Source organism: Epinephelus fuscoguttatus, linkage group LG13, assembly GCF_011397635.1.
Source record: "Epinephelus fuscoguttatus linkage group LG13, E.fuscoguttatus.final_Chr_v1".
In the NCBI taxonomy this organism is placed as follows: Eukaryota; Metazoa; Chordata; class Actinopteri; order Perciformes; family Serranidae; genus Epinephelus; species Epinephelus fuscoguttatus.
In genome coordinates this window covers 22,608,640-22,625,801 of record NC_064764.1, presented here as the reverse complement: position 1 = coordinate 22,625,801, position 17,162 = coordinate 22,608,640, and the positions used below count along the sequence as shown (strand labels likewise).

The window sequence follows — 17,162 nt, the reverse complement described above, 5'->3', positions numbered from 1 at the left end:
CAGCAGAAATACTTCTAAAATATCACATACATACTTGGCAACAGTAAAAACATGCAAATAATGGTTTAAGATAATGAAAATATAAGATTGCCTTTTTCGACATCGTTAATGCTGTCCAGTGTTAGTTGTTGCTATATTTATATTGCAGTATACCACTCGACACACATCATAATCTCTCCTTTGAAAACTCTAATCCCCTTAATCTTCATCGAGGCATAAACACCCAGTATGTTGTCCAGTTTTCAGCCACCCCCCTGCAGATATTACATGGACGCTTTCATTCAGATTCAATGAACATTTAATCACTTTACAGAGCAGATATAAACACACAGCTCATCATCCTCTAGAGGCTGGAAGCACGGTGTGAGCCTTCAAAGTGTTTTAATTAACACTGGACAGAGCAGGGAGACGCCTGGGACCACAGGTCGGCTGAGCAGATACAATGCCGGCTTGTCCCCGTGTTACATGACAGACTGGAAGAGAGGCAAAGCGGTGCTTACATGGTGTAAATTCAGGTGGCCTGAGTGATTGGAGATAGAGAGGGGGGTGGGTAGAGACAAATCTCTCTTAATTCAGACATTGCCAAAATGGTCATTTGTCCCTAAGTGAGATGAATGAGGCGGGCGGTTGAGTGACTGGCTGATTGAACGGATTCGGGATGTGAGGAAATTGAGTTGCCTGACCCATCACGGGCCCGACAGGGTGGGGTGGTGCAGAGCCAAACAGGGAGACATGGGTGTAACACCTGGACCCCATGAAACACAAAAGTCTGTTTTAAACATCTGAATTGCCTATTGTTATTTTATTCTATTTTATTTTACCTTTGTTTTACCAGGAAGTTCGAAAATCTCTTTTACAAGTGGGACCTCTCAGAGGTAGCAGCAATAACAAGATCACAACATATTAAAATACAACATATACAACATGCACTGTGTGAAAAATTCATAATAAAACAAAACAACAGGTATTTAACAACCATATGCCCTTATCACCACATTTTTTGATTGTCCTTATATTCATTAATGAATTTAAAGTTTCTAATTTTAGATCTTTTTGCAGATTATTCAGTACCCAAGATTCATCATAGGAAAATGCAGTTTTCCCCAGATCTGCCAAAGCGGGATCTTTATTAAAGATGAATAATTAGCCAGCTTATTATTACATTATTTATTAATAATGATAAATAAAACAAAGCTTCATCATCCACATTGGCAGTATTTTAAGATATAAAAATGGGTTATAATAAATGGACATAGGTTAGTCAGTTATATATATATATATATATATAAGTATAAGTAAGTCAGTCTGACCATTTATTACATAGCATCACTCAAAAAGAAACTAAAAAGAAAAAACAATTAAAACACATAAAAAAAACACTTTTCCTTATCTTACTCTATCTTACCCCACTTAGACTCTTATTAACATAAAGTGGAAATAGAAAAGTTTTTTGTAAATGTTGACTGGATAATGCAACAGCTATACATGAATGACACCACTGGTGTTTAGACTGGTTCCCAATAAGCCCCGCATTCCCTCTGCAGTTCTGTGTGCCACTGGGTGTGATCTCCCGGGGAAACCAAGGTTCAATTTACAGCACAAAGGAAGTGCTTCAACAATTGCTTGACCAAAAGAGGAAGAGGATAACACTTTTGTTTTCCTCAGTAGTTATCCCTAGTTATCAAAGAGTATCAATGTAAGCTGATGGCAGTTACAATCCCCAGTAGTGGAAATGGCGGACAATGGAACAATCGAAGTAACTGTGGGAAACAAAATGCAGCATGTCCCAGATTGCTGGCAGTTGCTAGGCCCTGAGGAAAACGGAAAGTGATCAAGTTGTCTTTGCACAACATATCCTCATACAAAGGTTCATATGATATTCTGCATTTAGTGCCATTATATCTTATTGTGACATGACGTGACATGACGTGACATGACGTGACATGACATGACATGATGTGACATGACGTTAAATACCAACACATTCTCACTCCAACTTCGTCACATACCAACGTTTAGTCATGGACTTTCCACGTCCAGTAACAATGTGCAAGGGACCCTGGGTGCATTGATTGCTGAAGTTCTAGGACACCATGTCAAGTTCTGACTGTTACATGCATTGTCTTCTTTCAAAATACACTTCTGTTTTCACAGGAAATTTAATGTATACATACAGCCTCTTTCAAAATAAATGCACTACGTCAGTACAACACACCTGAATTTACGTTTTTTTCTTTCAACAACAAATGCACATGGTTAGGTTTAGGAAAAAAAGAAAAGGGTTTGGCTTTATAATCTTACGGGACATCAGCAAGTTGGTGTTTGTTGGATTCAACCACCACCACTCCAGCCTGCCCCACTTGGACTTTCGTTCTTGTCCCCCCATATACTACGTCGATGTTAAAGGATGGCTTTTATCATCTGTGTCTAAAGCTGCAAGTCACTGCCCAAGCGCCAGATTTTGACGACTTCGGAGTGAGACCAGGTTGTAAATACATAATGTTACATTAAGTACGTAATCAAAATAACTCAACGCTGACAACTTTTTGTACACAGGACACAAACCCCGGTCTGCCCGATTAAAGTCCTGTGTTTGTTTGACCAACCATCCACTCTGACCTACTTCCTTACATGAACTTTATGGCTTTATGTATTATACATGACCCGACTTCCTCCTTTGATTGCCTCATATGAGGGAGGACAGTCTGCAGCACATATGTCACATGATCACAGCCTCCTGACTCATGCTCATGCTTTGCAACAAATATCAGTTGGATATATATATATATATATATATATATATATATATATATATATGTGTGTAACAGATATGCTTATAAATGCACATGTATCTAATAATGTCAGGATTCAAAATCAAGTACCAAACAGTTAATATTTTCCTTTTAAAATAAATTCTTACACGGTGAAGAATATTACCACATCTGAGTTGTGGTAATCTCTTGTAAATGGTTTCTGGAGCTTTTGATTGCATCACATGATCTTCCTCAGCAAATGCATATTGATCAGGTGACACAATTAAAAGCCCTAACAGCTATTAAATGGTGTACAGACCTTTTTTTTGGATACTGTTTCCAAGGTCAAACATGAACTTGACTTATTTCATTCTAGTTAGAATCCAAAGCTTTAACATGACACCAAATATGTCACCCAAACTAAAATGATGCATCACACATTGACAGCTTTTACTTTAAACTGAAACTATATCCATGTAAAATCATTACTCAGTGTGTGTCTTCAAGGAGCTAAACATTATATGGAGCTGTGTGTACGGATTTAAAGACAGCGCGGATAGTTTATCACTGACACAAGTAAAAAAAGGCGGCAAGCATGTACTGCTGCGTCGCCGCTCACCTCGAGGTTGTGTGTGGCCAAGTTCACGATGGGATATTTCAGTGGTGGATTACTCCGGCATGTTGATCTTATAACACTTGACAAAGAATGTGGCCCTCTCAAATGACAAGCATTGGCAGCCGGTCACTCACATCCGCTGTCAGACAATAACAACAAGGCTGCCAGTGGACAGCTTGGAGCTCGTACACTAAGTCATTTGCCAGTGCTGAAAGAATGTTTTAGGTGGGTCAAATCTTTTCAATTCTCAAGTGGTCAACGTGGGCAGCGTGTCGAGGTTGGATCTTGCTTTTGGATGCCTGGGTTTATTGGCAAGAATGAATACTGTACTTCTCGGTTTCCATCTAGTCATTCTAGCAGGTAAGAACTTATTTAAAACTGAAGAAAAAGGACGTGTGTTGCTTACCTGTAGGAATACGTGTCTGTCTGCTTTGCTTGACTTTGAAACATAATGAAGCTAGAGAAAGTTGGAGCCTGAAAAAACAGATGCTAAACCCTGTATTAAATGCGTGTGTTGAAACTGCTGTCAGGTCAGTGAAAGTTGATCCAATTCAAACAACAAAACTAATGAGCAAATTTTAATTCTGCGCGAACCGGCTCTTTGATTGACAAGGGCATGTGTGCTGTTTTCATTTTGCTTTTCAACCTTTTGTCTGTCTGTCACCACATGAAGTCACCTGCGTAATTATGTTCAGGCGATTCCTTAGTTTACTCAGTTGAATGTCTGGAGAATCATTCAACCATTCAAACAACATGTTGCTGTGAAATGACCTTCGTTTCAAGGTCAGCTGAAAAATGAAAGGGGATCTCGCTCTGGCTTGTGACAGACATGTAGTGGAAAGTGCTGAAGAACATCTCTATTAACAACCTTACAGGGGTGCCATTGCATGTTTGAATTTCCAAATTTAGACCCCAAATCCAACCATATATATGCAAATGTATACATCTACACTATAAAGGTTTGAGAACATGTGCTTGAGTGCAATTCCCTTGTGGTTATCTCTGCTATATGACCTGGAAAGTACATTCAAAACATTTAAAATGAATATATATATATATATATATATATACATATATATATATATATATATATATATAATGAATATATATGTATTTAATCAGCATTATTTTCAAAGCTTTGCTCCACACACACTGTGCACACACCAAGTAAAAGTGGGTCACTTTCAGTCTACTTAAAAAAACAACATGTATACACATGTTATATTCACATGTGCCTTACATCTATAGTATGACACTAGTCTCTATAAACAGGCAAACCCTGGAGATCTTGCCTCTGGAAGAAGAGCGGAAGAGCCCTAGTTTCTGGTTGTAGGCTGTTTGTAGTCCGCGTGATATTGACCAATCACGTTTGAGCCGGCTGCAGTTGTTGCCAGGTTAAACGGTCCGTGCGGTGAACTAACAAGGCAGAACATAATTGGCGCCACTGCAAACTCTGAATCCATCGCAATGTTTCAGCATATTTACTTATATATAAATGGAAGTCGGAAACGGAAATTCGCCTCCTCCACCCTAATCAAACTACCCTGGAAATCCAGAGTTCTCGCGAGAGCACAATTTGAATTTGCTCAGCGAGTCACTCTGGCAATCAGTAATGATACTCATTACCTATGCCCTTGGAGCCAAGCTGCACCAATCACATCGGTGTATCTGATATAGGTGGGCCAGAGGCGAGCTAAACAGATGACGACAGCGCTGCGAGGACGAAGTCCGGAATCAGTCAGTAAACATTGCAAGATGGCTACAGATGAACACCAGTTGTTTGAAATGGCTTTGGCCGCTACGGTGAACGAGTTAGACTTGGCTTTTTCTCTAAAAGAGGAACAGAAGACGGCGCTCGAGTCTTTCCTTTGCAAGAAGGACGTTTTTGCTGTTTAGTCTGATCTACCAGTTAGCTCCACTTGTAGCTAAGTGTATACATCACCCCGTGTATTGTTCTGATTGGTCGTAGTGTTTTCCAGTTGCGTGCAGTGATATTTACAAATGCATGCTTAGTGCTGCCCCTCGAGTTGGGCCATTTTCATTACTCATGACCAGACCCTAAATCTTTCTAGATTTGGGTCTGGATTTCCAGGCTATAATGAAACCGGAAAGCCAAAATCGGGGGTCTGCCCCCAGAGGCTGTATTTGCCGTCTGCCGGAAGTCAGACGCTGAATACAGCCGATGGGTTCCCAAAATGGTATGACACCTAATGTCACATCTATTTTCAGCTCATATTAAATGAACTCATCTCAAGTGTCAGATGTTCTTAAAGGAGTATTCTACTCTGGCACGACATGGTAATTTGAAGCACACTCAAGAGGCAGCTTGAGGAGTGAAGAAACACACATTTCACTGTCGCAGTACCTTCAGTGTAATTAACTGTAAACAACAGTAAATAAAGATAAGATAAGATAAGATAAGATAAGATAAGATAAGCAGCTGAAGAGTCAGAAACAAGAGAAAAAGGGGGGAAGTAACTGAGTAATACATACAGATAAAAATACGAAAAAAATTCAAACTAGATAGAATAAAAATAATAGCAAATTATGTACATTATATTGTAAATGGACCTGCACTTGTATATCTCCTTTCTAGTCTTCCAACCACTCAAAGCGCTTTTTGACATTACAAGTAACATTCACCCATTCACACACACATTTATACACTGGTACCGCCTGCTACTCAGTTTTTAACGCACTCACACACCAATGTAACAGTAAAATGGGGTTCAGAATCTTGCTCAAGGATACTTCGACATGCAGACTAGAGGAGCCAGGGATCTAACCGTCGATCTCCTGATTAGTGGACGACCTGCTCTACCTTCTGAGCCACAGCCGCCCCAACTTTTCGCTTATACAGACACTGTATATCCATGATTGATAGCTGCACAGGCTAACTGTAATACACGTATGCTTTCTGGCATTTTTACTGGAAAGATATTTAAATATATAAATATCATTGCACAGTAGGGAGAACAGTGTTCCTCATTAGGAAAATGCACAATAACTTTATACCGTATTAATACAAAGCAGGGGAGATGGAACGTTTTTCTGGTCAAGAGACGGAGCAGGGAACCCCCACTACATACACTGTATAACATTAAGTTGGACCTGAGATAATTATCTGAATATTATGGGGTCTTGAGCAGTCATTTAGCAGCTAATTGGCAAATATGGGAAAAAATGTAAGGTGGAGAAGGCTTTCTGTGCAGAGTTTGCGTGTTCTCCCAGTGTCAATGTGGGTTTTGTCCAAGTACTCTGGCTTCCTCCCACAGTCCAAAGACATGCAGGTTAACTGGTGACTCTAAATTGTCCGTAGGTGTGAATGTGAGTGTGAATGGTTGTCTGTTTCTGTGTGTCAGCCCTGTGATAGTCTGGTGAGCTGTCCACGGTGTACCCTGCCTCTCGCCCAATGTCAGCTGGGATAGGCTCCAGCCCCCCCGCGACCCCTAATAGGATAGGTGGTTACAGAAAATGAATGAATGAATGAATGAATGAACTCATATGCTTACACAAGGATTCATAGTTAGCTTATCATTAATGTTGTGTAGTGAAAACTAAATAGGTTTTATTAATAGGCCAATTTATCTTTGCTAATAATATTTTGGATTCACGTTATTGAGTTTTTAGAGATACACTTTACTTTTTGAAAACACAAAAAATCAAAGACTGCATTTAATTTATGAAGAAGTGATTTGGTGACCACCCTAAAGTAACACAGAGGACCCTCTAGGGGTCATGGACCCCCTATTGAAGACCCAGGATATAAAGGATATGTACATGTAAATGTATCCAGGTATAAGTATATTTATATATACTGAATACATGACATAGTGTAATTATATGATTAATCACACAGTATAAGTATGGGTACGTAGTATAATATAAAATAAATCAGGTCTATTGAGCCTGTATGGTGTGCTTCTTTTTGATTTCATTTAAGGCGCTGCCTGGGCATCCACTGATGAAACCCGTTTGGTCAAAACCCTCTTCACTGGCTACAATAAGGTCGTCCGTCCTGTCAGTCACTTCAAGGACCCGGTGGTTGTTACCGTGGGCCTTCAGCTCATCCAGCTCATCAGTGTGGTGAGGTCTCGCGTCACACGGCATATCACCATCATCTGTTTAACATTCACTGTCATCAACTGTCTAAACACATTTATCTGTTTTCACAGGATGAGGTCAACCAGATTGTCAGCAGCAACGTGCGACTGAAGCAGGTTTGATACATGTTGTGCACTATTTTTATTATTATTATTCTCATTTATTTTTATTTGTTCTATATATATATAAAGAACACCTCTTCAAACAAATTTACACACACCTTGTTTAGTTAAGATACTGTGTACCATTCTCTCTTGAAAACATTGGATGAAATTCAGGAAACCGTCATGTGGCAGTCAGTGGCAGATCTTCCTTTCAGCAACGTAGGCAGGCGCCCAGGGTGCCCCCTGGGAGGGAAGGCAAAATGGGGGGATGGGGCAGGAGAAGTTTGCCCAGGCTGTGCTAGATCCAGAACTGGTCACAATTGGAAATGAAATCCACAGAAACAGAAACAGATATGTGCCTAAGACTATGTAAATTTCCTACAACATGTTTATTAGTACTGTGAAAATGTAGTCTCACAGTCTGCATGATGTTTTCTGTCATAACTTTTCTTTCACAAATATAGAACATATGTCACTGAAGTACTGTCCATTGGTTTAGGTGTCCTTATCTGCTTTTTTTTTTCAGCAATGGAAAGATGTGAACTTGCACTGGAACCCAGAGGATTACGGTGGCATCAAAAAGATCAGAGTTCCCTCCACTGACATTTGGCGCCCTGATCTGGTTCTGTACAACAAGTATGTTATCAGGCTATATTTGCTCCATGCCATGTCCCTCCTTTATTTTTCATTAAAACTTTTTTGTCCATTACAATAAGCGTTACATGACAAAGAGCTACCAGACCTCTAAAAACAATTAACACACCTATCACTGATGTTTTGAATCACACTTTCCAATACTCCAGTATGCAGCGTGTGAAAGCTCAGATTTCATTAGGCTAAATCTGGACCCTGTATTGCAGGTCCCCCACCTCACCCTCCTCCCACCATATGCTGCGTCTGACACGCTGCTTTTTTTCCCTGACAACCAGCTCCGCTGCCACAACAACTTTAGCCAAGCTGAGCGCTGGTTGGCTGGGGTGTGACAGCAGCACTGACCCATCCTCAGGCACTGATGTCCCCATGCGTTAACATTTAGCTTATTATCTCTCATGTTGATGCTGCCTGTGTTTTCTCTGTGCCCGCAGTGCTGACGGAGACTTTGCCATCGTTCACGAGACCAAAGTGCTACTGGAGCACACGGGAAAGATCACGTGGAACCCACCTGCCATCTTCAAGAGCTACTGTGAAATCATTGTGCTGCATTTCCCCTTTGACCTCCAGAACTGCAGTATGAAGCTGGGCACCTGGACCTACGATGGAAACTTGGTCGTCGTCAACCCTGTAAATCTGTTCAGGCCATTTCAAAAGCCCTTCCTTACAAAGCTAAAAGAGAAGATTGATACCACTTTCATATCTCTCTATATAACATAAGGCTATAGCCAGCAGCCAGTTATCGTGGCTCAACATAAGTATGACTAAAAACGAGTCAATGAGTATTATTGGAAGAACGTTACTGGAAAAGTACGCTACCTGGCAACAGTAGTTAATGCCGTCATTGCTTTTGTATACTGTAATTATTATTGTCACCACCTGTTACCTCCAGAACTATGACCACTTTGTTTGCCCCAGGGTCGCCACTCTTTTCATGAGACCGTTTTTTTTAGCTTTTTACAGTGATTGCTCACATTCCTTCACACCCTTCAGCAAACACCCTCTTCTTTCCCAGTGTGGAGGCTATTTCTTTCCGAGAATTTAACGCCATTTGACTGTCCCTGTGGTTTCCCAGTGACAAAGAGTCATAGTGACGTCTTTGCAGGCGAACCTGCTTGGCCAGTCCTCCCTTATAGACAATAATTCATGTATTAACAAGCGCCGCAACAACTTTTGAAGCCTTAGTGCTCAACACAAACAATTTGACATGATGACGTAATTTCCTGGCGTACAAAGCTCACACCAGCAACTTTACAACAAGCACAAACCCAGAGAGCAAATAGATGTATTTCCCAAAATGTGAAATTATGCCTTTAACAATGCAAATGGTGTAAATCACCACATATTACAAATATTATTGCCCATAGGTGTGAATGTGAGCATGAATGGTTGTCTGTCTCTATGTGTCAGCCCTGTGATAGTCTGGCGATCTGTCCAGGTTGTACCCCGCCTCAGCTGTCAGCTGGGATAGGCTTCAGACCCCCCGTGACCCCTAACAGGATGAGCGGTTACGGAAAATGAATGAATGAATCCGAACACATATTGCACCATAACATCACAACCCACTCTGAAACCACAGCATCTTAAATGTATGAACATAACCTAAACCCAGTTTAGTGCCCTATTTAACAATCACTTGTGAGTGCAGTATATAATAGAAATATATAAGAAATTTAAATGACAACTCATCCTTTAATCACCCTGTTTATTTCCTCTCTTCACCAGGACAGTGACCGCCCTGATCTGAGTAACTTCATGGAAAGTGGAGAGTGGGTGATGAAGGATTTCCGTGGCTGGAAGCACTGGGTTTACTATGCTTGCTGCCCAGAAACCCCATACCTGGACATCACCTACCACTTCCTCATGCTGCGGCTCCCTCTGTACTTCATTGTCAACGTCATCATCCCCTGCATGCTCTTCTCCTTCCTGACTGGCCTTGTCTTCTATCTTCCTACAGACTCTGGTATGTTGGCACTAAATTCACATTGCTTTTTGTCACTGAGATATAACAGTAAGCAGTAGTTAATAACATATTTACATTATGACATGAAGGAAACATCAGTGCACAGGTGTTGTTTTCTGATTTTCAAAAACCAATAAAACATGAAATGTACCAGAGAGCTCAATATATATTTAAACGTTCATCACACGCAATATATATGCAGTAACTCTCATAATAAATAATATATTCCCCATGCTCAGATGCTTTATCTCATTGTACGTCTCTATATGTGGCCACCATTCATTTTGTACATTTTATTTAGCTGGAGGGCGACAGCTGCATGCTACATTGCTGGTACATTCATGCACAGTCCTCTATGACACAGTTATCCCCACTTTAACAGTGTTAAGATTGTGCATCATACTGAAATGTAGATGTAGCAGCTGTTGTGTTTGGCTTTGTTGTTACTGGACTGAAGGGAATCTGTACATTTAGTTCAACATTTTGGGAAATGCTTTTATTTGCTTTCTTGCAGAGAGTTAGATGACAAGATTTACACCTCTCTCATATTTGTCCGTTAAAGGAGCTATATATAAGAAATCTAAAGCAAATAGTTGTAAAATCCTCCTAATATGTCACAGAGACTAAGGAATAATGTTCATATAACATACTGATCTCACCGACAACAATAGTACAGCCAGAATATTTGCATTTAAAAAAAATTTTACGGTCCGCAAATCATGTTTATGTTTTGAATTTGTGTTTTGGCCTGTTGCGCCACCCACCGCCGTCTACCTGTCACGCAGTCAGTAGAGTCTCAGCATCAGTTACAGTTACGACTGAGCTACAGCAACACGGCAAGCAGCATTAGCGGTGTCCCGGTACATAGCATTAGCAGCTGGCTCCTCAGCTGTATCCTGGCAGCAGCGTTAGCAGCAGAGAAGCCGGACTTGCTCGAACGGTCCGCTGGAAAACCGAAGATCAAGGAAGCCCTGCCACGGCAGCCGCCCATGGGCAAACAAATCAGTCTCCAGTGTGCCGCTGTCCAGCAACCTCGAATCTGTAGGGGAGAAGGGGCGGACACGACTCGCAGCAGTATTTTGAATTTGAGTGCAGTCACCGTTGTGGCCACATTCTTACATACAGCGCCTTTAAATATGAAGCTTCAGCCAAGAGACAAGTAGCTTAACTTTGCACAGAAACTGGTAACAAGGAAACAGCTGCCTACCAGCACCATTAAAGCTGACTAATTGGCTCACTGTCTGGCACCCTCATGGTGACAACAATACTCCCAGAAATCACTGTGCCTGGCCCAGGCCCTCAGGAAGTGCATTGCACTTTGAATCCAATCTGACATAGTGGCCAAATCGTGTAACTACAACTTCCGTGTCCATCACATGATGCCATTGGACCTAAAAAGACTTTTTGCATAGACTTACACTGGGAAAGAAACATTTGTAAGTCACTGAATACATTTTGTTGAGCATCGCAAATGCATCGCAAAATGACTCCTTTCACTACAGGGGTTTAATCCATTCGATCAGATAACATTTTGAGGGTCTAGAAGAGCCGCACAATTAAATTACTTTATCCTCATTCAAATGAGCAGAGCGCTTAACTAGAAGTTAGCAGGCTCAGCCAATGCCTTCTCATCCCAACTCGTCAAACATTACAGTTTTATCAGTGGACTGTCGTGTCGAAAAAATGATGAGCAAGGTACCCTCCTGCGTCTGTTGTTGACGTTCCAGTATGGCATGTCAATTTACACTTGTTACACACATTATGTCTTTTGAAAATACACTTTTTACATTTTATCTTGAACTCGTTAGATGCATATAGCCTTTTTCAAAATACACTCACAATGTAAGTTTAAAAAAAAAAATCATTTTTATGTTTATTTCCTTGTGCAAGAAAAGCACATGGTTAGCCTTAGGGAAAAAATCATGTTTTGGCTCAACATTCAAACAGGAAGTGAACAGCAGGCTCCTGGGTGAAAGTCCGGGGTTTGTTGGACCCATACACCTCCATACATCATTCTGTTGTTGTTGGGGGGTGTTACAAACTAATGCTGCCTGGCTGCATGTCATAATGCTACAAAAGATCCTTTCTGTATTGGCGTCTGATGCAGAAATCACTGACAAATTTAGCGGTATTTGACAAGTTGGGAATGAGAACAGGCTGGATCAGCTGGTGGAAGTCTCAAGTGTGCTTGCTCCATGGGCCCAGTGATGCTGAAGATCATATTTTTACACCCTGGAAATCAAACCTTTTTGGCTCCATGCGCCACTGAGCACCTTTCATAGGAATGACTTTGACCCTGCCTCCAACATCCATTTCTCTTTATTCATCCACAGCCCTGCGAAGAAATAGTCCACACAGAGCAACCCATGAAACCGTAAATGGTTGATTTCACTTTGCATTCTTTGTGCTAAGCTAAGCTAACCATTTCCATATTGTAGTTTCATGTTTAATCTACATGGAAGAGGTCTTGATCTTCTCTCAACAAGAAAGCAAGTATATTTGTTTCCCAAATTTCAAACTATGTCTTTAACATGTGTGACAGTAAGTGTCAGTCACTCATGAAATTTTTGCTCAAGAGAACTAGAAGATATAGATGCACACTTCATGTGAATTATTAGGGATATGCCAAAACAAGGTAGTTATATGCAAATTATCAAAAAGCACTCATGTCTGCTGTAATCCAGCTCCATTTTCTTTATTATCTGCATTTTCATGATATGATATGAAAACTGAAATATGATATTACACCTTACATCATGTTGAACAAATCCTTGTCCCTAATTCTGAGGTGTCCCCACATCAGCTGCTGCAGAAACTGCACTGCTTGTGTGCACATCTGGCCGCGTTCCCAGTGTGTAGGTCTGCCTCATTACCCAGGGTCCCTCTGTGCTGTCATGTCTGAAAGCAGGCCTTTGCTTTAATGTATAATACATCACTTGATCCCAGTTTCTGATATGACTGCTGACAGGGAAGTGTGGAGGAGATTGCTGGTGCCAAAAGATGCTCTCTCTGGGATAACTGCTCTTACTGAGCAACAAAAACAACACGTCTTGCATTTTATTTGCGAAACGGTGTCAGAATCTGTTGACTTGTGCTATTGTTAGGTTTAGAAACAACAAAAAATGCCTCTCATTCTTTACGTGTGATTTGCTGGTGTCAGTGAACAGTGCAGTTACTGCGTTGTGTAAATTCTGAAAGGAGGAGTCCTGATTGGAAGGGAAGCATTTACTCATAGAAACAGCTCTCCCTTGTGGCAATATATTAAGATTGCATGTTGTTGGTGAGCTACACATATTGTTTATTAAAGTGTCAGCTCCACATTTTCCACTCGGGTTTTAGGGTTCTTTCAGTTTGTTTAAATAAAACAGAAGGTGTAATTGATGATGGACATTTCTTAATTATATTACTGAAAACAGAACATGTCCTCTTTAACTACATCTATGTTCAATTATACATATTTTTGACAGACGATATGACCTAAATGTCATATGTACATTTTTGCTTTGTGACCCCTCAAAAATAAGAAATGTTGACCTGTGACCTTGTCGTCTCTTGGTTGTGAACTACTTATTTTTGAATGTTTTTTAGAGTCATCAAGAGGTAATTGTATCCAGTGATTAACAAGAAAAAAGCAAACATGAGAGGAAGGTCTGAGAAATTAAGTAAATAAGATACTGAATTTATTTAAGTTTATTTAATCTGTGACTTTGGAAGCAGCACATGAAAAACACTCACAAGGTCAGTGCCCTTCGAGTAGCTGCTTTAAAGCTTTTGATCATATAAAATAAGCAAAATCAATCTGATGATGAAGATTATGTGTTACTAAATGGACCTTGAGTTGAGATTGGTTTGTCAAATGTTTTTTTCCGGCTTTCCCATCCTGTTAGTTACATCTCACACAACCCCTGAGATTTATCCTTCCCTTCTAATCGTGCCCTGACCTAGTTCTAAATTCCCAGGCTATGAAATTTAATGATCTGTTGCATTATAAAACAATGCAAATATTGGTCAAAAATAAAGTCACTGTCACACTGTGTACATTTTTTTTAGTACAAGACAGCAAATATGATATGAGAGGCATTTCTACATTTCTAAGTTTACCACTCAAAAAGCTGAAATAAAATAAAATAAAATAAATAATCAAAAATAATAAAAGACTAAAAGGACACATATTTCTGTTGCTAGGGATAAATTATGGACGACAATGCCAATATTTATTTATTTATTTTATAGTATAGCTTATACTGAAAAGTATGTGGGACAGGCATACATAAGCTTTTTGCAGTGACTGCTTAATACACAGACTGTTGATATTGTTTATTATTTATATTCTTATTGTATAATTTGTGATGACTGTATAAAGCTCTACTGCTACTACTGCTGACCTCCACACTGGGAAACACCTGTCTAAATATTGACTGACCACTAATAGTTCTTGCACAGCATCTGTATATTGCACGATGTTCTGTCAGTATTCTCTAGCAGGAGCAGTGAAGATGTTTCTGTGTCTCCCAGGTGAGAAGATGACTCTCAGCATCTCTGTCTTGCTGTCTCTCACTGTGTTCCTGCTGGTCATTGTGGAGCTGATCCCCTCTACCTCCAGTGCTGTACCACTCATTGGGAAGTACATGCTTTTCACCATGGTTTTTGTCATTGCCTCCATCATCATCACTGTCATCGTCATCAACACCCACCACCGCTCCCCGAGCACCCACACAATGCCAGACTGGGTCCGCAAGGTGAGCACAGAAGAATAAAGGAGCTGAATGACCAAATATTTTTCAGTCCTCCTACTCCCAAGCTTGGACAGCTTTGAAGAGCAATCCTTCATCTTTTACTCTGTGTTATGTTGCCATCTAGTGGTAGCAGGCAGAACATCTTCATTTTTTATTTTCCAATGTTGTATTTTCCTTGACATTTGTGCCTTTCTTCTGTCTTTCTCTGACAGGTTTTTATTGAAACCATTCCCAACATCATGTTCTTCTCAACAATGAAACGCCCAGGAAAGGAAAAGCCAGCTAAATCCAACATCTACGGTGGTGATTTTGACATCTCAGACATCTCTGGCAACCAGGCCACTTCTGTCCCCTACCAGTCACCCATTATCAAGAACCCTGATGTCCGCAGTGCCATTGAAGGAATCAAGTACATCGCAGAAACCATGAAATCAGATGAGGAATCCAACAATGTAATCTTCCTCACACATAGAGTGTCTCTAACGTGGTCCTTTAACAAGTCTTTTTGCTTTCATGTGACACTATTGTCCCTCTTCTCTTTCCAGGCTGCTGAGGAGTGGAAGTTTGTGGCCATGGTGTTGGATCATATTCTGCTGTGTGTGTTCATGGCTGTGTGTCTCATCGGCACATTAGGCGTGTTCGCAGGCCGTCTCATTGAGCTGAGCATGCTCTAAAGGCCTAAGCCTCATGTTAGACCGGTTTAACCTCTCTATTGACCAGTTTGTTACTCAATGTGAAGCGTATGACCTTTGTTTTTGAAGCTACTGTATTCAGCACTCACAGTATAAACAGCCTGTTGAAGTCTCTGTTTGCTTTTTGGTGTTTGAAGAATTATATTTGTGCATGGAAACAATCGTGCTGTATACAGTATCTTCAGCACGTTTTATGATAGAGCAGCGTTGATTTTCTTTTTTAAAAGGATATATGTGTGAAATTGAACTGTTGAATTGAACTGTTGAATTGATTCAAAAGAAATATCTGAGATTTTTTCCTTGACATGTTTATAGGGAACAACTGAATAAAGGGGGTTTTGTCAGATCTGTAAGTGCAGTCTTGCTCAGTGTCCTTACTGTGAATCCTCATGACCTGTAACTGACCGGTATGTTGCACATTTTTAAGTGTTCTACGTATCTAAAGGTGGGAAACGTAAAAGTAGAGACTGGAATAGGTCCAATACTATCACACATACACTCTGATGGAATGTAGACCACTGTTTGCCACTGCACTAGTTGTGTTTATTTTTCTGTCATCCCTCTATTTGACATTCAAATATAAATGCAGATTTTCTTCCCACGCAGGATTAGCTCAACAGTGTTTAGAGGTGCCTCTTCACACATCCAGCAGACATAAAGCAAAGATACTGATCAGTGCAGTGAGACAGAACCAAAATATAAATTGCTGGCCATAGCACAAAAACAAAAAAGCTGAGGGACAGTGTAGAGCTGAGAAAGATAAGATAATTGATGACTGCAGCTTGAACTGAATAAATAAAATACGAAAACTCCAAATCATCACAATAACTTTAGTGGGTGTAGGTTGGGGTGTATGGGGGGTGAGATGGACTCATGACCTGTGTCCAACAGACCATTTGTTTGTTGTTTTTACGTGTGTCTCATGATCAGTGGTGGATTTTCCTATAGACGACATTTTAAATGGCCGAGCACTGGACTGCAAAAATCAGATTTTTAGAAAATATTTGATTACATTTTTACTGTGTCAGTTTTATTTGAATATACAGCAGGGACAGAGAGGGTAATTTGTTGTTTTATTTTAGCGATGACATTACTGTTTCCTGTAGTGTTTAACAGACAATTAAAAATGTTTGATGCAAAGTGCTGCACAAAGGAGACAAAGACTTTTTTTAGGGCAAAGATGTTAAAACATTGTATGTGGAGAGCATTAGAGTAAGAGAAAATGAAAAAGCAAAAGCCATTCATGGCTTAACAGAGACAATTAATTTCAAACACAAGTACACAAATCGGCTTCACTATAACACACAGCATTCACAGAGAAAGCACTTGCTTTTTGCTGGACACATTTAACCCACAAATACCACATGCTAATGATTTTAGCACAAGCCTGTGGTATTTTACATTTACAAATTAATCTGGCAGCTAGCAAACTTTTCCTCTTCTCATATGAAGTCAGGAAAAATCCCTGAGTATAAATCCCCGCATGATAAATCACACAAAAGATTCAAAATGTTATTTTTGTGGAGGCTTTACTGTCTTTACA

The 17,162-nt window shown here is 40.2% G+C and overlaps 1 protein-coding gene across 1 annotated transcript; it reads left to right on the top strand.

Annotated features, from left to right (window-relative positions):
* The first annotated feature begins 3,427 nt into the window (after positions 1-3,427).
* LOC125900063 (acetylcholine receptor subunit alpha-like) lies at positions 3,428-15,972 on the top strand. Its single transcript, XM_049594827.1, has 9 exons — positions 3,428-3,729; positions 7,313-7,455; positions 7,545-7,589; positions 8,104-8,213; positions 8,663-8,858; positions 9,954-10,191; positions 14,707-14,930; positions 15,140-15,379; positions 15,473-15,972. Exons 1-9 carry the CDS (start codon positions 3,687-3,689, stop codon positions 15,599-15,601), a joined length of 1,368 nt encoding a protein of 455 aa, XP_049450784.1. The 5' UTR covers positions 3,428-3,686; the 3' UTR covers positions 15,602-15,972.
* Positions 15,973-17,162: the final 1,190 nt, after the last annotated feature.

Coding starts and splice junctions, on each gene's coding strand:
- LOC125900063 (XM_049594827.1), top strand. CDS start 3,687: ATGAATACTGTACTTCTCGGTTTCCATCTAGTCATTCTAGCAG. Junction 7,456..7,544: donor TCATCCAGCTCATCAGTGTG/GTGAGGTCTCGC, acceptor CTGTTTTCACAG/GATGAGGTCAACCAGATTGT. Junction 10,192..14,706: donor CTATCTTCCTACAGACTCTG/GTATGTTGGCAC, acceptor TGTGTCTCCCAG/GTGAGAAGATGACTCTCAGC.